The sequence below is a fragment of the Cavia porcellus genome, unplaced genomic scaffold, assembly GCF_034190915.1.
Source record: "Cavia porcellus strain 051 isolate PalLab524CR breed Dunkin Hartley unplaced genomic scaffold, mCavPor4.1 scaffold_31, whole genome shotgun sequence".
Classification (NCBI taxonomy): Eukaryota; Metazoa; Chordata; class Mammalia; order Rodentia; family Caviidae; genus Cavia; species Cavia porcellus.
Window position 1 is genome coordinate 21,873,165 of NW_026947514.1, and position 18,130 is coordinate 21,891,294.

The window sequence follows — 18,130 nt, forward strand, 5'->3', positions numbered from 1 at the left end:
TAAATATATATGCACAAAACTATGTAAGACAAATTTAATAGACATGAAAAACCAAAAAATAATACAGTTATAACAGGAGATCTTAACACCCCATTTTCACAAAGAGACAGTTCAACCAAACAAAAAATCAGCAAATAACAGAACTAAATCAAACTTGTGAAATAGTGGACCTAGTAGATATGTACAGAGTGTTCCACCCAACAACATCAGAGTACACATTCTTCTCAGCTGCACGTGTCATTCTCTAAAATAGATCATATATTAACTCACAAACATCTTAAGTAAATGCAAAGGAACTGAAATAATTCCATGCATATTATCTGACCATAGTGCAATAAAATTGGAAATTAACGACAGAAAATCCTATAAGAACCCCATAAACGCATGGAAACTAAGTAACACTCTCCTAAACAACCAGTGGGTCACAAAAGAAATTAAAGAAGAAGTTAAACAATATCTACAATGGAAAGAAAATGCAAATCCAACTTACTGAAATCTATGGGACACAGTGAAAGCAGTCATCAGAGGGAAATTTATAGTACTGAACTTCCACATTAGGAAAATGGAAAGAAAATACACAAACAACTTAATGATGCACCTCAAATTTCCAGAAAAAGAAGAGCAAGTCAAGCCCAAAGAAGGCAGGAAATTATAACGATCAGAGCAGAAATTAATGCATTTGAAACTAAGAAAACAGTACAAAGGATTAATGAATCTAAGAGCTGGTTCCTTGAAAGAATAAATAAAATTTATAAACTCCTAGCCAATTTTCACAAAAAGAGAGAGGATAAAAAGTTCAGATCCATGCAATAAGAAATAAAAAGGGTAAAATCACTACAGATCCTGCAGAAATACAGAAGATTATCAATACCTACTTCAAAAACTTTTATAAGTTCAATAACGCAGAAGAAATGGACAGATTCCTAGAAACATGAATTACAAAGCTGAATCAAGAAGATGTAAAATTGCTGAATAATCCAATTTCAGTTAATGAAATTGAAAATGTAATTAGAACTCTACCAACAAAAGTCCAGTTTCTGATGGATTCACTGTAGAATTCTACACGAAATTCAAGGAAGACTTACTGCCAACATTCCTCAAACTGTTCAATAAAATTGAAAGGGAAGCAATTCTCTCTTATTCATTCCTGGAATCAAGTATTACCTAATACCAAAACCAGAGAAAGACCTCCAACCCCCCCCCCCCCAAATTGCAGGCCCATCTCTGTAAATGAACATAGATGCAAAAATCCTTAATAAAATACTGGCAAACAGAATGCAACAAGTCCTCAGGAAGATTATACACCATGATCAAATGGGATTCATCCCATGGAATGCAGAGATGGTTCAACATACGCAAATCAATAAGTGTAATACACCATAACAACAGAGCCAAGGATAAGAACCACATGATCCTATCAGTAAATTCAGAAAAAGCTTTTGACAAAATCCAACACTCATTCATGATAAAAACCCTACAGGAAAATCAGAATAGATGGTTTCTACCTCAATCTGTTAAAAGCCATATATAATAAATCAACAGCCAACATCTTACTAAAGGGACAAAAACTGAAAACTTTCAATCTAAAATCAGGAACAAGATGATGTCCATTTTCACCACTCCTATTCAATATAGTTCTGGAAATATTAGCCAGAGCAATTAAACAAGAAAGAGAAATAAAAGGAATAAAGATAGGAAAGATGTTAAATTATTGTTTGCAGATGATATGATACTCTACATAGAAGATGCCCAAAACTCCATTGAAAGTGGTCTAGACATAATAACCAAATTCAGTAATGTAGGTGGATACAAGATCAGCACTCAAAAATCAATAGCATTTCTGTACACAAACAGCAAACTCACTGAGAGAGAATTACGGGAAACCACACCCTTCACTATAGCATCTGGAAAAAAAAAAGAAATACTTAGGAATCAATCTAACAAAGGAAGTAGAAGATCTGTACAGTAAAAACTACATTACACTGAAAAAGGAAATCCAAGAGGATCTCAAAAACTGGAAAGGTCTTCCTTCCCTGTTCAGGAAGGAAGAACAACATTGTTAAAATGGCCTTTCTCCCGAGATTGTGATACAGATTCAATGTAATTCCAATTAAAATACCATTTTCATACCTTACAGATCTAGAGAAATTGTCCCTAAAAATTCATGTGCAACCAGAAAAGACGTAGAATAACAAAGGCAGTTCTGGGCAACAAAGGCAATTCTGGGCAACAAATGCAAGGCAGGAGGCATCACAGTCCCTGATTTGAAATTATATTACAAAGATACTGTGATAAAATCAGCATGGTATTGGAATAAAAACAGACCTGAAGATCAGGGAAGTAGGTTAGAAGATACAGCCACAACTACAAACACTCTCAGCCACCTCATCTTTGACAAAAGGGGTCAAACATGTACACTGGAAGAAAGCCTCTTTAATAAGTGGTGCTGGAAAAACTGGCTCTCCATATGCCAAAAACTAAAACTTGATCCATGTCTATCACCATGCACTAAACTAAAGTCAAAGTGGATCAAAGATCTAAATATTAAAACAGAAACAATAAATCTTAGGAAACACAAAGTAGGTAGAAATCTTGACAACATTGGAGTAGGGGCAGTGTTCATGAACAAAAATCAAACTGCATGGGAAACACTTCCAGAATCAACAACTGGGTTCTTCTTAAAGTTTTTGCATGTCAAAGGAAAGCTCAAACGGAATGAAAAGAAAACCCATAAATTGGGAAAATATCTTAGCCATCTGTCCCTCAGACAAAGACTTGGCTAGAACTTAAAAAGGTTAAAAAAATCAGGCCCCCCAAATTTAAGGACCCAATCCAAAAATAAGCATCTCAGATGAACGCACACTTCTGAAATGAAGAAATACAAATGACAAATAAATATATGAAAAAAAAGGTCAATATCAATGGCCATTCGGGAAATGCAAATTAAAACAACATTGAAATTCCATCTCAACCCAGAAAGAATGGCCAAGATCAAGAAATCAGCCCACAACAAATGCTGGAGGGGATGTAGGGCAAAAGGAACTCTTCTCCACTGTTGATAGGAGTGTAGACTAGTGCAGTTACTCTGGAAATCAGTGTAGAAATTCCTCAAAAATCTAGGATTAGAGATTCCATTTAACCCAGCTATCCTGCTTCTGGGCATTTTCCCAGAAGAATTGAAAACATCATACCACAGTGATATATGCACACTCATGCATATAGCAGCACAATTTGTAATAGCCAAATCTTGGAATCAGCCCAAGTGTCCATCAACTGAGGAATGGATAAAAAAGATATGTATTTTTATACAATGGAGTACTACTCAGCTAAAAAGAAAGATTGCAACCAAACTTTTATAAGTAAATGGATGTGACTTGAGACCATACTCATAAGTAGAATAAATCAAACTCACATGTGTAAACACTGTATAGTCTCTCTAGTTTAAGAAATTGAAAAATTATATATGTTCCAAAATCTACAGTGAATAATGTGTAAAGGGTAAGAAACTGTTCAAAGAGGAAAAGTAATTATAATAAGGGAAAGGAGGAAAGAAGGAAAAGGAAAAAGACATAACTTTCTGTCTCTCTCTCTCTCTCTCTCTCTCTCTCTCTATATATATATATATATATATATGATAAACTGACTGTACTAGTAATTGTTAGTTATTAGAAAAGAACAGTTAATACACATGTTTAGATCAATTTTGCATGTCTATATCTGTTAATCTAAGCAACTCTCTTAAAGGTAATAGTATACAGTATTACAACCATTGTCAAGTTCCTATCATCTTGTTTTGTAAACCTATACTGTTATTGTGTTTGGTGTTTTATTGGTTTGTCTGTATTGCTTTTTTGTTTTTCTTTTCAATCTTCAATCTGTGTCTTTTTAATCTTAAAAAGATTAAGCACTTTGCTAGCGTTAATATAAGCTGATTAAGTACATATTCTGCCTTCAAGCAGTCTGCACTTAAAAAAAAAGTTTTACATATTATTATGGACTGAGAACTGGTGGTCAACGCCAGCTGGATTATATCAGCATGCATTGAACAAAGATGCTCCACCTGAGGAGGGTTGCTAGGATAAATAGGTGGAGGTGTTAGAGGGGTTGAGGCATTAAGGAAGCATTGTGGATACTCCTACGAGTTGCTGTCTGACCTGTTGGTTCTCTTGGAGAAGCATTGGTCCTCACACTGAGCATTGCTTCCTGGCTTCAGAGGGGAAGACATGTGCTGCTTGGTCTCCAGGATGAACTCGTCACGCTGCTTCCTGACACGTACCTGACTGTGCTCGTCATCGGAGGAGCTCGGGGCCTCCAAGTCGCTGAGGACAGCTGTGGTGCCTTTTAGGATAGCCCTGGTCTTTGTTGTGTGACTTCTCGGCTCCAGCGTAGAACCCTCATCCCACTAGCACAGCTCCTTCATCCTGCTGGCATAGACTTTCTGGCTTCCACCGCTGACCCTTGGGTCTTCACGACACGGATCTGTAAAAGAGACTGGTGTGAGTCCTTCTTGTGGGCTCTGGACCTCCAGTTGGACTCGTGGAGGCATTGTCCTGAGCTCTGGGTTTTTATCTGGACTCATGTGGGACACTGCCGTGGGGTTTAGGCTCTTGACAAAATAATCTATGTCTTTGGTGTTGGGGATAGATTTCCTGCATTTTCCTGTGTTAATTTCCGGTGACCATTATAAAAATATTATAAACTCCATATCCTAATCCTAGTTGTTATCTGTGTACAACCCCTGACTACAACACATATGATGGTTTCAGTGAGTGATAGCCTAATTTAGCTTCATGTAGGTATATTTTGGGGCTATCAAACTTGCTTTGATTGATTTAAGTTGTTTTATTTAAAGAGACTTGCTTTAGTTCTCCTTACTATGGAAAATTGATTAGTTGTCTTTACAATATCAATTCATAAAACATCTAAATTATCCTAAAGTGAAGGAGTTCATCAGATACTCAAGCCTATGCCAAACTAATTTCCCAACAGAGATGAGTACAACTTGGCTTAATTTAGAATTTGAGATTTTCAGGAGAAAGTCTATTAAATCTGTTAGTTGCTTAGTATATTCAAAAGGTGGAACTTACCACTTAGGTTTAGTGTGGGAAGAAGTGTCCTGGGTGTTTGACGGGGTAGATGTTTATAATATAATTGACGGACTTGGTCCTGCCTGGCCTTCCACCAAGGACTGGGAAGCTGCTGCTACAAAGGCCTCTTGACTAGTACAAAAGAGGAGATTTATCATAGAATAAATTGTCCTGTCACCTTGCTGACCTGTAGCAAAAAGTCAAAATTAGCAAGAATGTCATCCTTGCCTCACTTGTACCATTCAAAATTGTATATTGCAGCTATTTGACACATCCTGATTAGTATCCCGAATACAATAGCTCAGATGAGTCCTGAGCTTGCAGTTTGTAACTTCCTGAAAACAAAACAAAAAGTTGTTCTGAGGAGACAGTTGACTGCTCTTGGGTCATGCACAACAGTATCAATAAATAGGCTTTCTTTTAGGTCAGCAATAAGACTTCGCCTTCTATTTTTCATTGCCCTTGATTACCTCGTGTCCATAGTTAGCGCTCAAGTGAATGTTGGTTAAATTCACGTTACTCCTAATATTACATTTACAAAAACGTGCCCACAGATCAATAATAAGATATTCAATCTCCTGCTTATTTTTAAAAAAGCTTCCTGTTCATTTTATTTGACTAAAACAAAATCACATGTGAGTGCATTTAATGGTTACATGAAAATTATAAAGAGTTCTTACATCCCCAAATAGTTTAATTTTAATAAGTACAGAAATAGAAATAAAATTTTAATCTTTTTTCCTGTACTTAAGTCAGCCATCTTCCTTCTGTCTAAGATACTCGCATCCTGTCCTAGCTAGAACTTCCTTATTTTATTCACTCTGAGTTTTTGGGTCAGTATTAGAGACAATTAATTGAATTATCTTTAAAATGCCAATCAGCTGGAGATCTTTTTACATTTTGTGAGCTTTGATGTTACTATTTTTGCCCTTGTAAAGAAACAAATCTTTGTTCACTTGTACTTGAAGCATCATTTTTGCTTTAATGTGTCATTTTTTTTTTTAATTGAGGTGGAGCTCTAGAGTACTAGGAATTGAACTCAGGACCTCACACTTGCCAGGCAGACACTGTGCCACTGAACTAAATCCCCAACTCTTAATGTATCAGTTTTGTACATTCAGACAGTTGGTACTTTTCAACATACTACTTTTCTACATAATTTGGTTCGTATTTATGTGAATATGTCATAATACAGAATTGGGTTTTCAGGAAAATTTTGCAGCCAAAACACACTTTAAATGAACTTAAACATCAAAACTTTTAATTTGTATAATAATTGAAATTTAAGTTATTCTTTATGTTCTATAATATAAATGTAATGTTCTATAATGTATAATGCAAAATAGCTACATAATTTTATAGTATGCATTTTTATTCTTGTGTATTAAAAGCATGTGTGTATAAATAGAAGGCCATAACTTTGTGTTATATATTTAATATACCTACAACTGATAAGCTAGCTGTTTTAAAAATTAAAGCAACAATTTATGCTTAATTTTTTCTCCCCTAAAACGAGCTTTCTCAGTTATTATGAAACTGGAAAAACTGAACAAATTTCACAAGTTGTATTTTCCTTTCATTTTCCACATGAACAGATCCTTTACCAGTGTGTCTTTGGTTTGTCTGCATGTTGCGATCACTTTTTTCAAACACTATGGGATCATAATTGGTTTGAATTCTTAAAATATTCTTTATTTGTGAATGCGTGGGAGAAGTATCATGTTCATTAGATTCACTTGTTGGTCTTTTCCGTCTTTCCCGTTCTCCTCTGAAGCCCTTTCCCCTGACTAATGCTGAATGTCAGAGGTGACTTGATCATGAAAGACCCTGAAGTAGAACCGAGCACGGGAGTGCTAGGCACACTACACTCTCGCTTTAGTGATGCTGGGAGTTGTTTGTGTCTTCAGACTGCTTGGCATGGGCATTCGTTGTATTCTATTTTTCTGTGTCTTTCTCTTTTTTTCTCTACCTCTTCTTCTCTTTCTCTTAAACACTTGATAGCGACTGTTAAATTATCTTCCATTCTTCCCTTAGTCATTACCTTAGGTTTGCTCAAGTCACTTCTTGTGAACAAAGCATTATTATTAAAAATACCACATAATGAAGCCAAGGCATTGAGGAATGAAAAACCTGTATATACTAGATAGCATAAACTGGGAAGAAAAGCAAAATTTGGAATTGAAAAGAAAAGGTTGCTCATATGCATGACATTTGTTAAAAATAACTGTGATGTATCCAACTTCCCTAAAGGGTGTATGGTTCCCCAGAGCTGCAGAACTTAGAAAGTCTCAGAGCCATATCATCTTGCTCATCTTTGTATCTCAGCAGCTTGGATGTTGCTGACTATAGGAAATGTTTATTTCAGTGAATGAAAACAGTGTATTTTTCCCATAAAACTAACAAGTGTGTGTGAATTTTTCTTTCCTCATCAAATCTCTGACATGTGCAGTTTGTTATCTATTGTTAGCCAGTTTCATTGAACTTAATGGCTCAAATTGAATTCAGATGAAACAAGAATTGGTTCTAAAAGTCCGTTCCTACTTTAAAATAATGATCTTCAATTATTTTTAATGCTATGATATTTTAATACTGTAGTGTTAGCACGATATTGTTTGGTGATTAATTTGAAGTACATAATTGTACCATGTTATTTCCTTGCTGCACAGCCTTTGAAAGCATGAATAGATTTCAGCATCCGATCAGTTCAGTTTCTGGCCTTAAATTCCAATCTGTTTAGTTTTCTTGAACTGTATTGCTCCCCACACAGTCCCCAGTGCCCATTCTGTTGCTCTTCCCATACTTTTTTGGTTATCAGTGCATCGGTTCCATTCCACAGTCCCCCGACCTCTCACATTTTATTTTGCTTGATATCCTTTTATTTTCTCTTACTTTGAGGACTGACAGATCAGACTAGGTTTACTGGAGTCTGTTAACTTTTATCTGATTCTGCTAATGTCATACCCTTTTGTGTTTATTTAAACTCTCATGCCCAATGATATTGTATTTTCAAATGCTATTCTAGGTGAATTATTATGTGTAACATGTTAGTGTAAAAGTTTGTTATTTTTAAATGTGAAAAAAAGTTTGTGTGCTTAAGATCTAGGCTTGCATATATTAATCCTATGCCTATTACAGTTGCTCTATAATTACAGAAGAAATAAATAGCATTGAACTTGTTTTGATTCTAGATTTAAAAGTGTTGCTACAGGAATATAAACAATTTTGTAACTCTTGAGTTTCTTATAAATTTGAGACTCAATGTGGAATCTTATGTCAATTTGTGAACATTGAAACATCATTTTGTTCTTAATTTTCTCTTTTTAGTATTTTAATATGTAATTCCACCCTCATTTATGTTTCCTTCCTCAAAGAAAGAGTTTCTTTCCATTTTAGGAGGATTTTTCTTTTAAGGGGTTGGGCATCACATAATTCAGTTTTTGACATGCTAAATTTAAGATGCATATAGTACTTTTATGTGTTGAATGTCATACAATTAGGTATTTGAAAGTCTGAACCTTAGGAGTTTTAGTTTCTGAATTAGGAAACAGTTATCTCTCTGTGTGTATGTTGCTATTTACCTACCAAGGAGATAGTATAGATGGACAATATTTAATACTGGAAGCCTCTAGAGTTAGCTATATTTGAAAGCCAAATGGTGCAGACTTAGGAAATTTTGAAAATATAAAGAAAAAATGGAAAAATAGTAAAATATTTAAAGTCAAGAGGAAAGAAAGATTAAGAATGAGAAAGATGTGACTGATGTGTCACACAATACAAGGAAACTAGGGGAGGAAAGATTTTTCAGATCAGTTATATTTGGTTGTAGATGATTATTAGGTATTTTGATGGGATCTATTTTAATTGTATAATAGAAAAGAAAATAGATACAGCAAATTAAATGAACTCAAATTAAGAATTTGGAGGCATCAATATGGACTTTTTTTTAAATAGGTGTTTGACCTGAAACAATGAAATAAAGGATGCTAGTTTAGAAGATAATGTAACATTAAGTTAAATAAATTATTTGCTTATTTAATTTGCTTTTATTTTTAAAAACTATTAGTTATTATTGATTCTTTTAAGACAGGAGAAGTGAGTAAATGATCCTGCAGGGAAAGAGGTTCAGGAGGTGGAAGACAAGAGGAGATTAATAAGTGATGTGATGCTCCTTGTACGTGTGGAAGGGTGTACCAAAGATAGGCTAATCAGTGCAAGGAGCAGAGAGCTCTTTTTCTCAGTCAGGAGAGGGAGACAGATTAGAGTGGTAAATTTCAGAACAGTGCACTACAGCATTTTTGAGGCACTTTGCAGAAATTGCCTCCATTTTTCCCTAAAGGCGGAGCTATACTACATTACTGAAGGTGAGGGTAAAGATGATAGAGTATAAGATGAGACTTGTTGGAATGGTCTTTTTGTGAAGCATGTGGAAGAATATGTGGTTGCTGATGTCACCGATCCTTCTGTGTGGATTTCCTTGGAAGACTCAGGAACCTCAGATGGGAATTTGGAAATTATTTAGTTCACTCAGAATAGATGATTTTGTTGTTACAGTTCAGTGGTTGACCAGTTTTGCAAAGGAGTTGGAACATAAGCAAGAGTGTGTTGAAAGTAAAAGAATATAGAGGTTAGGTTAGAGAATACAGGATTTAAAAGCAGCAAAATAGTTGGGCGTGGTGGTCCATGCCTGTAATACCAGAACTCAAGAGGCTGAGGCAGAAGGATTGTTGCAAGTTTGAGACCAGCCTGGGCTGCATTGTGAGCTCAAAGTCAGCCTGAACTGCGTAGTGAGAACCTGTCTCAGAAAGACCAAGTAAATAAAGATAGACAGTAAAAGAAATGCCAAGGGAGTCATAATAAGGTCTGATAATAAGAACAGATGTAGCAGTCGGAGGACAGTGAAAGCCCTGATTAAATTGGCAGAGAAAGTCATAGTGGGGACTAGGGGCTGAAGGAGAGATGTCTGCATTAAAGGTGGAAGTTCTGTTAAAAAACTAGGCAGAAGCCTTCGAGTCAGTGTCTAAAGTGCATGGAGTCAGAGCCAGCTGGGAATCAGGAAGGTTAGCAAGGGGTTACCACATGGTCTGTGGAGTCAGGTTAGCCAAGTGCTAATTCCATGCCCTGGTTATTTAGTGCTTATGCTTTCTTGGACCAAATTTTTAACTTCACCAGCTCTTATGCTTATGAGAGCTGCTTTTTTGCTTATGACAAAAATTGGCATAATAGTGGCACCTTAACTTTACTTTTGTGATGGGATTGAATGAGGCATTTCTTAGAAAGTATTTGTTCAGTCTCTGGCACAAGCCAGCTGCTCAGTAAGTTTCAGCACTAGTTGTGGAATAGTTTATTGTTGTGAGCACTCTGTGTCATTTAGATCTCAGCATATGCATCAGGACCTACTGAAGACCCTCTCTGCTAGTCAAGACTGAACTGCAGACCTAAGCAGGTCTTCAGGTGACTTTCCATCATGCTTTAATTCTGGACATGAATACTTCTCCAGTTAGTCTGCTGAAGGCAAGACTAATTAATTTTTCTGTAAATCACGTGTCTACATTGCATATAGTAGGTACAGTCTTCTTTGTTCCAAGAATTTGTTCCAAAAATGAAAAAAAATCAGGTCTAATTCTCCTTTGGGTGGAATCACTTGGTTGCTTCTTGTTAATAAAATTGATAGAATATTGGAAAAACTTAGAATAATGGCAAAGGTGGATTGTAGTCAGTAGTTTTTCTGATTTTATTTTAGAATTTTCCATAAAAACAAGTACACAGTTCTCAATTTTACTGTTTTGTTTGAGTGGACTAAGGAGTGGCTCATATTTGTAGGATGCTTGAATTTAATAAACTGAGGAAATGTAAAACCGGAGCTCAGAAAATAAATGTTTTCAAGGCATTGTTATTTGAAGAATTTTTTGCCATGATGGGTGACATAATTGTGACTTTAATCTTGGGGAAACTGTGTTTAACTTTATTTGAGACACTTACCATGATTATTGGAATTAAGATCTAAAAATTCTGCTGTTGGGGCAACAACACGTAAATATTTTTAGTCTGTTCAGTTATCAATGGCTTAGTATGAGGTAGACATTTGCTTATTCAGCGACAGTGTCTGTCTACTCTTAGGAGCTTATTCTTAGTGTGACCTTTTTATATTATTTGTGTGATCCTTAGGTATTTGGAAGCAAAAGATCATCAGGGATAGCTTATGTGAAATATCGTAAGCACTTAATTTGTAATTTGTCCCTTACAGAGTTTTTTGTAATGGATTAATGTTAATGGCTATAGCATTCTTTTACTTGTTTAAAGCAATATTCTATTGTTTTGAACTTAAATATTGTTCTCATTAAAATATGAAGTAGTCATAATATTTAATATAATTTCTAATACATTAATGACTGCCCTTATTTTTCCCTCTTTTATTTATTAAGTTTATTGGTACATTTTAGGTATACATAATGATCACATCTTTCCTAGGCAATTTATACCTGTACGTGATAAAACTTGTTTCTCTTTTTTTTCCCATTTCTCTACCCTCCTTTCTACCCCTCTTTTCTTCCTTATTTACACAAGCTTTGTTTCCATTTTTCTTTTCTCATTTTTTCTTTTCCTTTCTTTCCCTCTTCTCCCTTCTAAATTCTCCTTCCCATTTGAACATTTCCTTATTTCATAATATCTATTTGACATTAATAGCCCTTATTTACACTTTCAGTTTCTCACATCAGGGAAACAGTGTGGTATTTATACAAGTGTGTCTGATTTATTTCATTTAAGAGTATGTTCAGAAGTATGATCATGTATATATTTACTTAAGAGTATGATCTCATCCATTTAGCTATAAATGTCTCAGGCTTATTCTTCATTATGTGCTCTTATTTTAGAAGATTGAGATTTTAAAATTTTCTTCTTTTTTTTTTGTCTTTTTTGAGATGGGGTCTCACTATGCAGTTCAGGCTGGCCTTGAGCTCACTTTGTAGCCCAGACGGATCTTGAACTCGCAACGATCCTCCCACCTCAGCCTCCCGAGTGGTGGGATTACAAGCTTGGGCCACCATGCCCAGCTTAAAATTTTCTTCTTAATTGGAAAATATTCCTCATAAATTAAGTTTTCTTAAAAATCTTTATTTACTATAGTAGTTCATGACCACTGAGATAAGTGTTTCAGTTGCAACATTATGTCAGTTTAGCCTGAAATAACCTGTCAACGACACTTCACTGGGAATCTTTCAAGTTAACTTTTAAATATACTATTAAATATACTTTTAAATATACTATTATCTATACTGACGTTTCTGTCATTAATGCTCATTTTATTGTTACTGACTTTTATTTTATTGTAGTAAAATTTTATGTTCTGCCAGAGAGTGAAATGTTATATTCCTTTTTTTTTTTTTTTGTCTTTTTCATTTTTATCAGTACCAGGGATCGAACTCACGACCGCCTGCTTGCAAGGCAGGTGCTTATGCCGCTGAGCTAAATCCCCAGCCCCTTTTCTTTTTTTTTTTTTTTTTTTGTTATATTCCTTTTAATGATTTTCTAATAATCTGACACATTCTAAATCACTGACATTCCTTCAATTGAACAAAGCACTAGATTTTTACAAAAATAATGCACGTTGTTTTTCTCCATAATGTCTTTTATTTTAGTGACAACAGAAAATATACATATTTTCCCTTTGGGATAACAGCATAAAAAAGAGGTAATATTTCTGTAAAAATCTGTTCTGTGCTAATGTGATTGTGAAGTAGAAGAGGGCTCATATTTTCTGTAATGATTGTTAGCAAGATGTAATATTGATCGTTTTCATTTCAGTGTCACTAGCAATTCATATTTGATGACCTTTTGCACATTCAACTTTGACACTCTTTTCAATTTATTTTTTATGATTTATATGCTTTATTCGTAGACTTTAGTGTGTGAACTGGAGGACAAGGAAAAACAACAACTACAGATGTTGGATAAACTCAAAGAGATTCAAAATCACTTTGACACATGTGAGTCCAACCGTAAGCATGCTGACCTCCAGATCTCAGAGCTGACTCACCATGCCGAGGACGCTACCAAGCAAGCCGAGCAGTACCTCAGTGAGTTGCAGCAGTCAGAGACTCTGAGAGAGGAGGCAGAAAAGAGGAAAGCAGAGCTGAAAGCGAAAGCACAAGAGTCCATTAGGCAATGGAAGCTTAAGAGTAAGAAGTTAGAGCGCGCACTGGAAAAACAATCTGAGACTCTTGAACAACTGACAGAAAAGAACAATCAGGTATAAAAGCCAAATTCCTGTGGAATGGTTATTGCTGCAACTAGCTATTTATTCATCATGCTTTGACCAAACACTTGAGTGCCATGCTGTGCATAAAGTCTAACAATATATCCTTGAGAGAACAGTCTATTAATATTTGGCTATGTTAAGGTAAAAAGTTACTTAGTTTTTGTATTTTTTAAAACTCATTTTAATAGTTATTATTCCAGGAATTTACATAGTTGATCCTTAAAATAAGCCTTCCCACTCCCTGAGTTTAGCTTCACATTCTTTAATTGAATTATTTTTTAATATTCTAAAATATTCAAATGGAAGAAAATCACTGAATCTCCTTTAGCAGTATAAGACTTTTCCTGCAGAGCATCTATTTTAAAATTCATTTATTTGTGTATTTCAGTCTAAGAAATTGGTTGAAAAGGAGTATTTAGAAAAAGGCAATAGAAGCCAGGCATGTGACACACACCTGTAATGTAAGCACTCAGGAGACTGAGTCAGGAAGATTGCTGTGAGTTTGAGGCTGGCCCCGGGTTACATAGTGAGTTCCAGGCCAGGGTAAACTACACTGTGTTTTTCTGACAATAACTATATAATAGGCTTAATTAGATAAGTGATAATGACAGTCTCACTAACTGAGTTAGTGTTATCAGATTACAAGTCTCTTCAAAAAGATTCTACTGTTGTGTCCTTTCAATAGCAACAAGGAAGTTTTTACTTTTCTATGTATGCATTTCACATTATCTTTTCTCTTATATAATCTGTTACTTTAAATGGATTTGCTGCTCTGATGTTGATTCTTTGCTGTATCTTTAGGCAGAATTAAACCCAGATGTTCATAACATAAGAAACAGGAAAGTCAAGATTGATTTTTATCCATGTTTAGTCTTGGCTATCATTTGTGCTTTGCCATTTGTCACTTGTCAAGAACTCTTAAGTTCTAGAAGAAGAATAATTTGGATAAGTAAGCCTTCAAAAGAAAACAAAATGTGAGGCATTATATTTATACTTTACAAATGTAAAAATATATTGATGGTACATTTAGAAAGCTGAAGCACTTAAGGGCAGCTGACGCTTTTTCAGATGAGGTGTCTCTGAGAAGATGCTTTATCTTTTACAAATGAGTGTTTCAGACATACAGAACATGAAGGAAGTACTCAGCTGTGGAGTGCTCTTCATTTAACACATCTGACACGTAAAGAATGGGAGGCTGCCCTCTAGTGAAGTGGCTTTAAAGCTTTCAGACTTGAATCTTTGATCCTAGAAAATAGTTCTATCTTGGTTATTCTCTTGTCGACCTTATCTATAACTTTCCCGTCAGGGAAGTAACTAGCAGGAAGAGTGGTTGGTGACAATGATTGAGAATTCTCTGGACGTTTTACTTAATTAGAGGAAATTAGAGGGGTCCATGTCATCAGACAATATCACAGATCATGCAGCACATCACTGATAGTTTTCAGAATATTAAAAATTGTTAAACAGTCATTTCCCAGAATACTCCTGATATAATTATTTTTATCATTTAGCATTGCTAATGATAAGCAAAGAAGTAGTTTTAAAGTGATTGCCACAGTTAGGATAGTATCACAATTATCACAGCAGGCATTGTAATTTCTCCTTTAAAAGCCTTAAAAATTAATGCAGCATGTCGGCGCAGTTAGAGCAGTGGTTAATCAAGGAAGAAAGGGAAGTTTGTTTCACTGCAGATGGAAGTATCTGGTAAATCTGTGATGTGGAAATGCCTACTAAATAATTTTTTAAAAATATCTTACATGTTGGGGATATTTGATTTTTAATAAAATTAAAACATTCACTTTAAGTAAAAAATAATATAGCCTATTCCCTTTATGTTTTTGGCTAGTTTAAAAATGAATCCAGAGTATAAGTGGAAATATATACAGTGTTGAAATAAAAATACTGGTTCATAAATAGAATGTCTTATTAAAACAATAAATTATTTAGTAATAGAATAGCCTTGCTGACCTGTTTTATCTAGTCAAATGAGATAGTCTTTGTATTTGCAAAAATAGTTCTGTGCCTATATCCATTTCCATTTCTAACATAATTTATTTCTGTTTTAAGATTTGCCATGTTAATAAAAAATTATATAATATATACAAAAGACAAATGCTCTTATTCTCTTAAAGTTTTGAACCAATTTTTTTTTTCCTGTTCTTAATGTATATAGTTTATTTCTGGAGTGTTGGTAGGGTGTTATGAAACTACTTCATTACAGAAGAATATGTGGTGTCAAATAAATAGCTATCATTGCAGGAAACAAACAAATCAGGCTTTATTTTTTCCTTAAAAGACAATAATGTATACATTTTCATCAGGGAATCATGGGGTGTTTATATGAACACATAATGAGAGACTAAAAGTGAATAGATACAAGTAATCTTGTTATCAGTTATGATATTATTCTTTTAAAGTGTTGTATGAAATTACTGGTTTTTATGTGTAGTTTGAAAATGATAAAGGATAAAAATCTGAACTTCCACTCTGATTTTAGTATAAATCTTTCTCAGTTCTTTCCTATTTTTTTTTTAACTTTAAAATGGTAATACAGAATTTCAAAACCAAATAACGGGAAAATAACACTGGTTAATATATTGCATATTGTTATCATCAGAGTAGTTGTTCAGGTTATAAAATATAGGCATGAAAAATGATCAGTCATACACTGAAAGCCCAAACTGTTCTAATTGATGAACTAACAGATTAGCAGTATAGTTATTTATCTTATTTTTTTAAATAGATAATATTTTCTTAGGTTTTCTTTTCTGTTCTTTTTTTCCTACTGAATTGCCAGAATTACTGACTTGCCTATATATGAGTTTTGTGCTTAATAGTGTTTGACTTTAAGAATCTTAAATTGCCATCTTTTCCTTCTGTGTATTTCCCTCCTACTGAGAAAGAAATAGTTATATGTAATATATGCTGTGCTATGAAACCTGATTTTTTAAAATAGTTTAAAGAAAAAGTATCAAGTCTAAGTGCACCACTTTTAAAAAACGTGTATGCTTTCCTATCATGCACAATTCAAAGAAGTCCACAAAACTGGTATTTTCTGCATTTTTGTACATGCAGGAATGCAACATTAAAACATTCCCATTTGCCGTTTAGTAAAATAAAACCAGCAGTTCATATTTTGTGGTCAAGCCTTTGAGGAGTTGTCTCTTGTTCCTATAAATGCCGTGTTTTTAGCCAGTGTCATTCTTCTGTTTTTACAGGACCATTGTCAAGGCTAAGTGTCTGTAACAGTAGTGGTAAACCTATGGCCTGTGTGCCAAAGCAGCCTTTTTGTATCATTGAAACGCTGAAAGGCTTGCCATCACTGGTCTGTAATCTTCCCATTTGACCCCTTTCTCTGAAAGTTTCCCTGGCTATAGTATTCTTTTTCCATTCTTGTTCCTCATTACTAATTTTTTTAACCTCTCTCATATCTCCAAATTTTTCAAGGATTTTGACACCTGTTCCATGACATGTAATTCTTGCCATCATCCTTAATTTCAAAGGTCCAGCCAGTAAATCATTGGCTGTGTATCTTTATTCTTTACCAATTTCCTTTTTAACAGTGACCTACAAATCACTCCACTTTAGCAACTACTTCTGTGGTTAAGGTTTTTCTTCATTTTTAATTGTTCTTTGTTCAAACCTTCAGTTCCCAAATCTGTCTCTAATCTTTCAGAGACTTTTTATTCCCTTTTCCTTTTTTTTTTCAGCATTATCACTCCATTTGGATTTTTCCACATTCCTCTGGTTTATCAACCATTTCCTGCATTCATTTTTTCCCCAGTCAGATTGTACTACACTGAAAACCTGAACTCGCTACCACCTTCACTTTTTTCCTTTTGTCTCACACAGGAAGTACTGATCTCCAACCTGAGTCAACCCACTTTCCATTTCCCACTCCTTCTCCTGAGTAGTGAAACTTGCATAACTTTTAGTGGCTTCTGTAGTGTTTATAGCTGCCTTCTTCATGATTGCCTTCCTCCCCACCCCACACATCCCATTAAGCAGTTAATATCAGCCAGCCACTGGGCACACCATCCAGACCTCATTAGTGAGGAACGAGGTGTGAAGTCTCTTTAGGAGCTTGTGGTAGGAACTTACTCACTTCCTTGCACGTGGTTGTGTCTGTTAGGCCTGAAATGGCTGGAGCTGCCTTGCTATCATTCTGAGAAGAAAGGTTCACAAGACAAATTATTGCTGAGCAACCTGGAGCAAGCTGGAGCTAGCTTCTGATACTTCGTCTGTGTCAGGGACAGTATTTTAAACCAGTTTGAATTGGGGTTTTCTTATAGTCTCAGCAGAAGAAATTCAAGCCACGTTTGAATTTTAAAAAATACAAATTGTAGAATTGAGGAGCTATACATAAAGAGAACCTGAGTTTTAGGATTGACTGTGGAGATTTGAGGTAGGAGGAAGAATCTTCATGTTTTAAAGACAGTTGTTAAATTTGGCTACACCCTTGAGAGCAGTTGGTTAAGCTTTGGAAGTCATGTTTTGAGACACTGAGACTGTGGATCAGTGTATGGTATTAAGTGACTGGTAGGAAAATTTAGGATACTGGTACATAGATGTTTTAGCTTTTAGAAAGATGTTACAAGAGGAACATAAATTTAAATTGAAACTGGTCTGTTTAAAAGCAGCCATCAAATTATTGCTGTTGTGTGTGTGTGTGTGTGTGTGTGTGTGTGTGTGTGTGTGTGTAATCTACAATTCAAATTGAGTGAGTCTGAGTTTGATCATAAAAAGCAGCTGTGTTCAACCTGTAGCTCATGGACTGCGTGTGGCC

The 18,130-nt window shown here is 34.9% G+C and overlaps 1 protein-coding gene across 7 annotated transcripts in view; it reads left to right on the plus strand.

Moving 5' to 3' along the window:
• Positions 1 to 18,130, plus strand: part of Cep128 (centrosomal protein 128) — a 422,276-nt gene that overhangs the window by 108,772 nt on the left and 295,374 nt on the right. For 6 of the 7 annotated variants that reach the window (XM_063241248.1, XM_063241247.1, XM_063241249.1 and 3 more), the window contains one exon: positions 12,985 to 13,335. The exons of the other annotated variant lie outside the window; for it this stretch is intronic. In XM_063241248.1, coding sequence (XP_063097318.1) covers positions 12,985 to 13,335 — 351 coding nt within the window. The remainder of the gene's footprint in view (positions 1 to 12,984; positions 13,336 to 18,130) is intronic. 7 annotated transcript variants of the gene reach the window in all.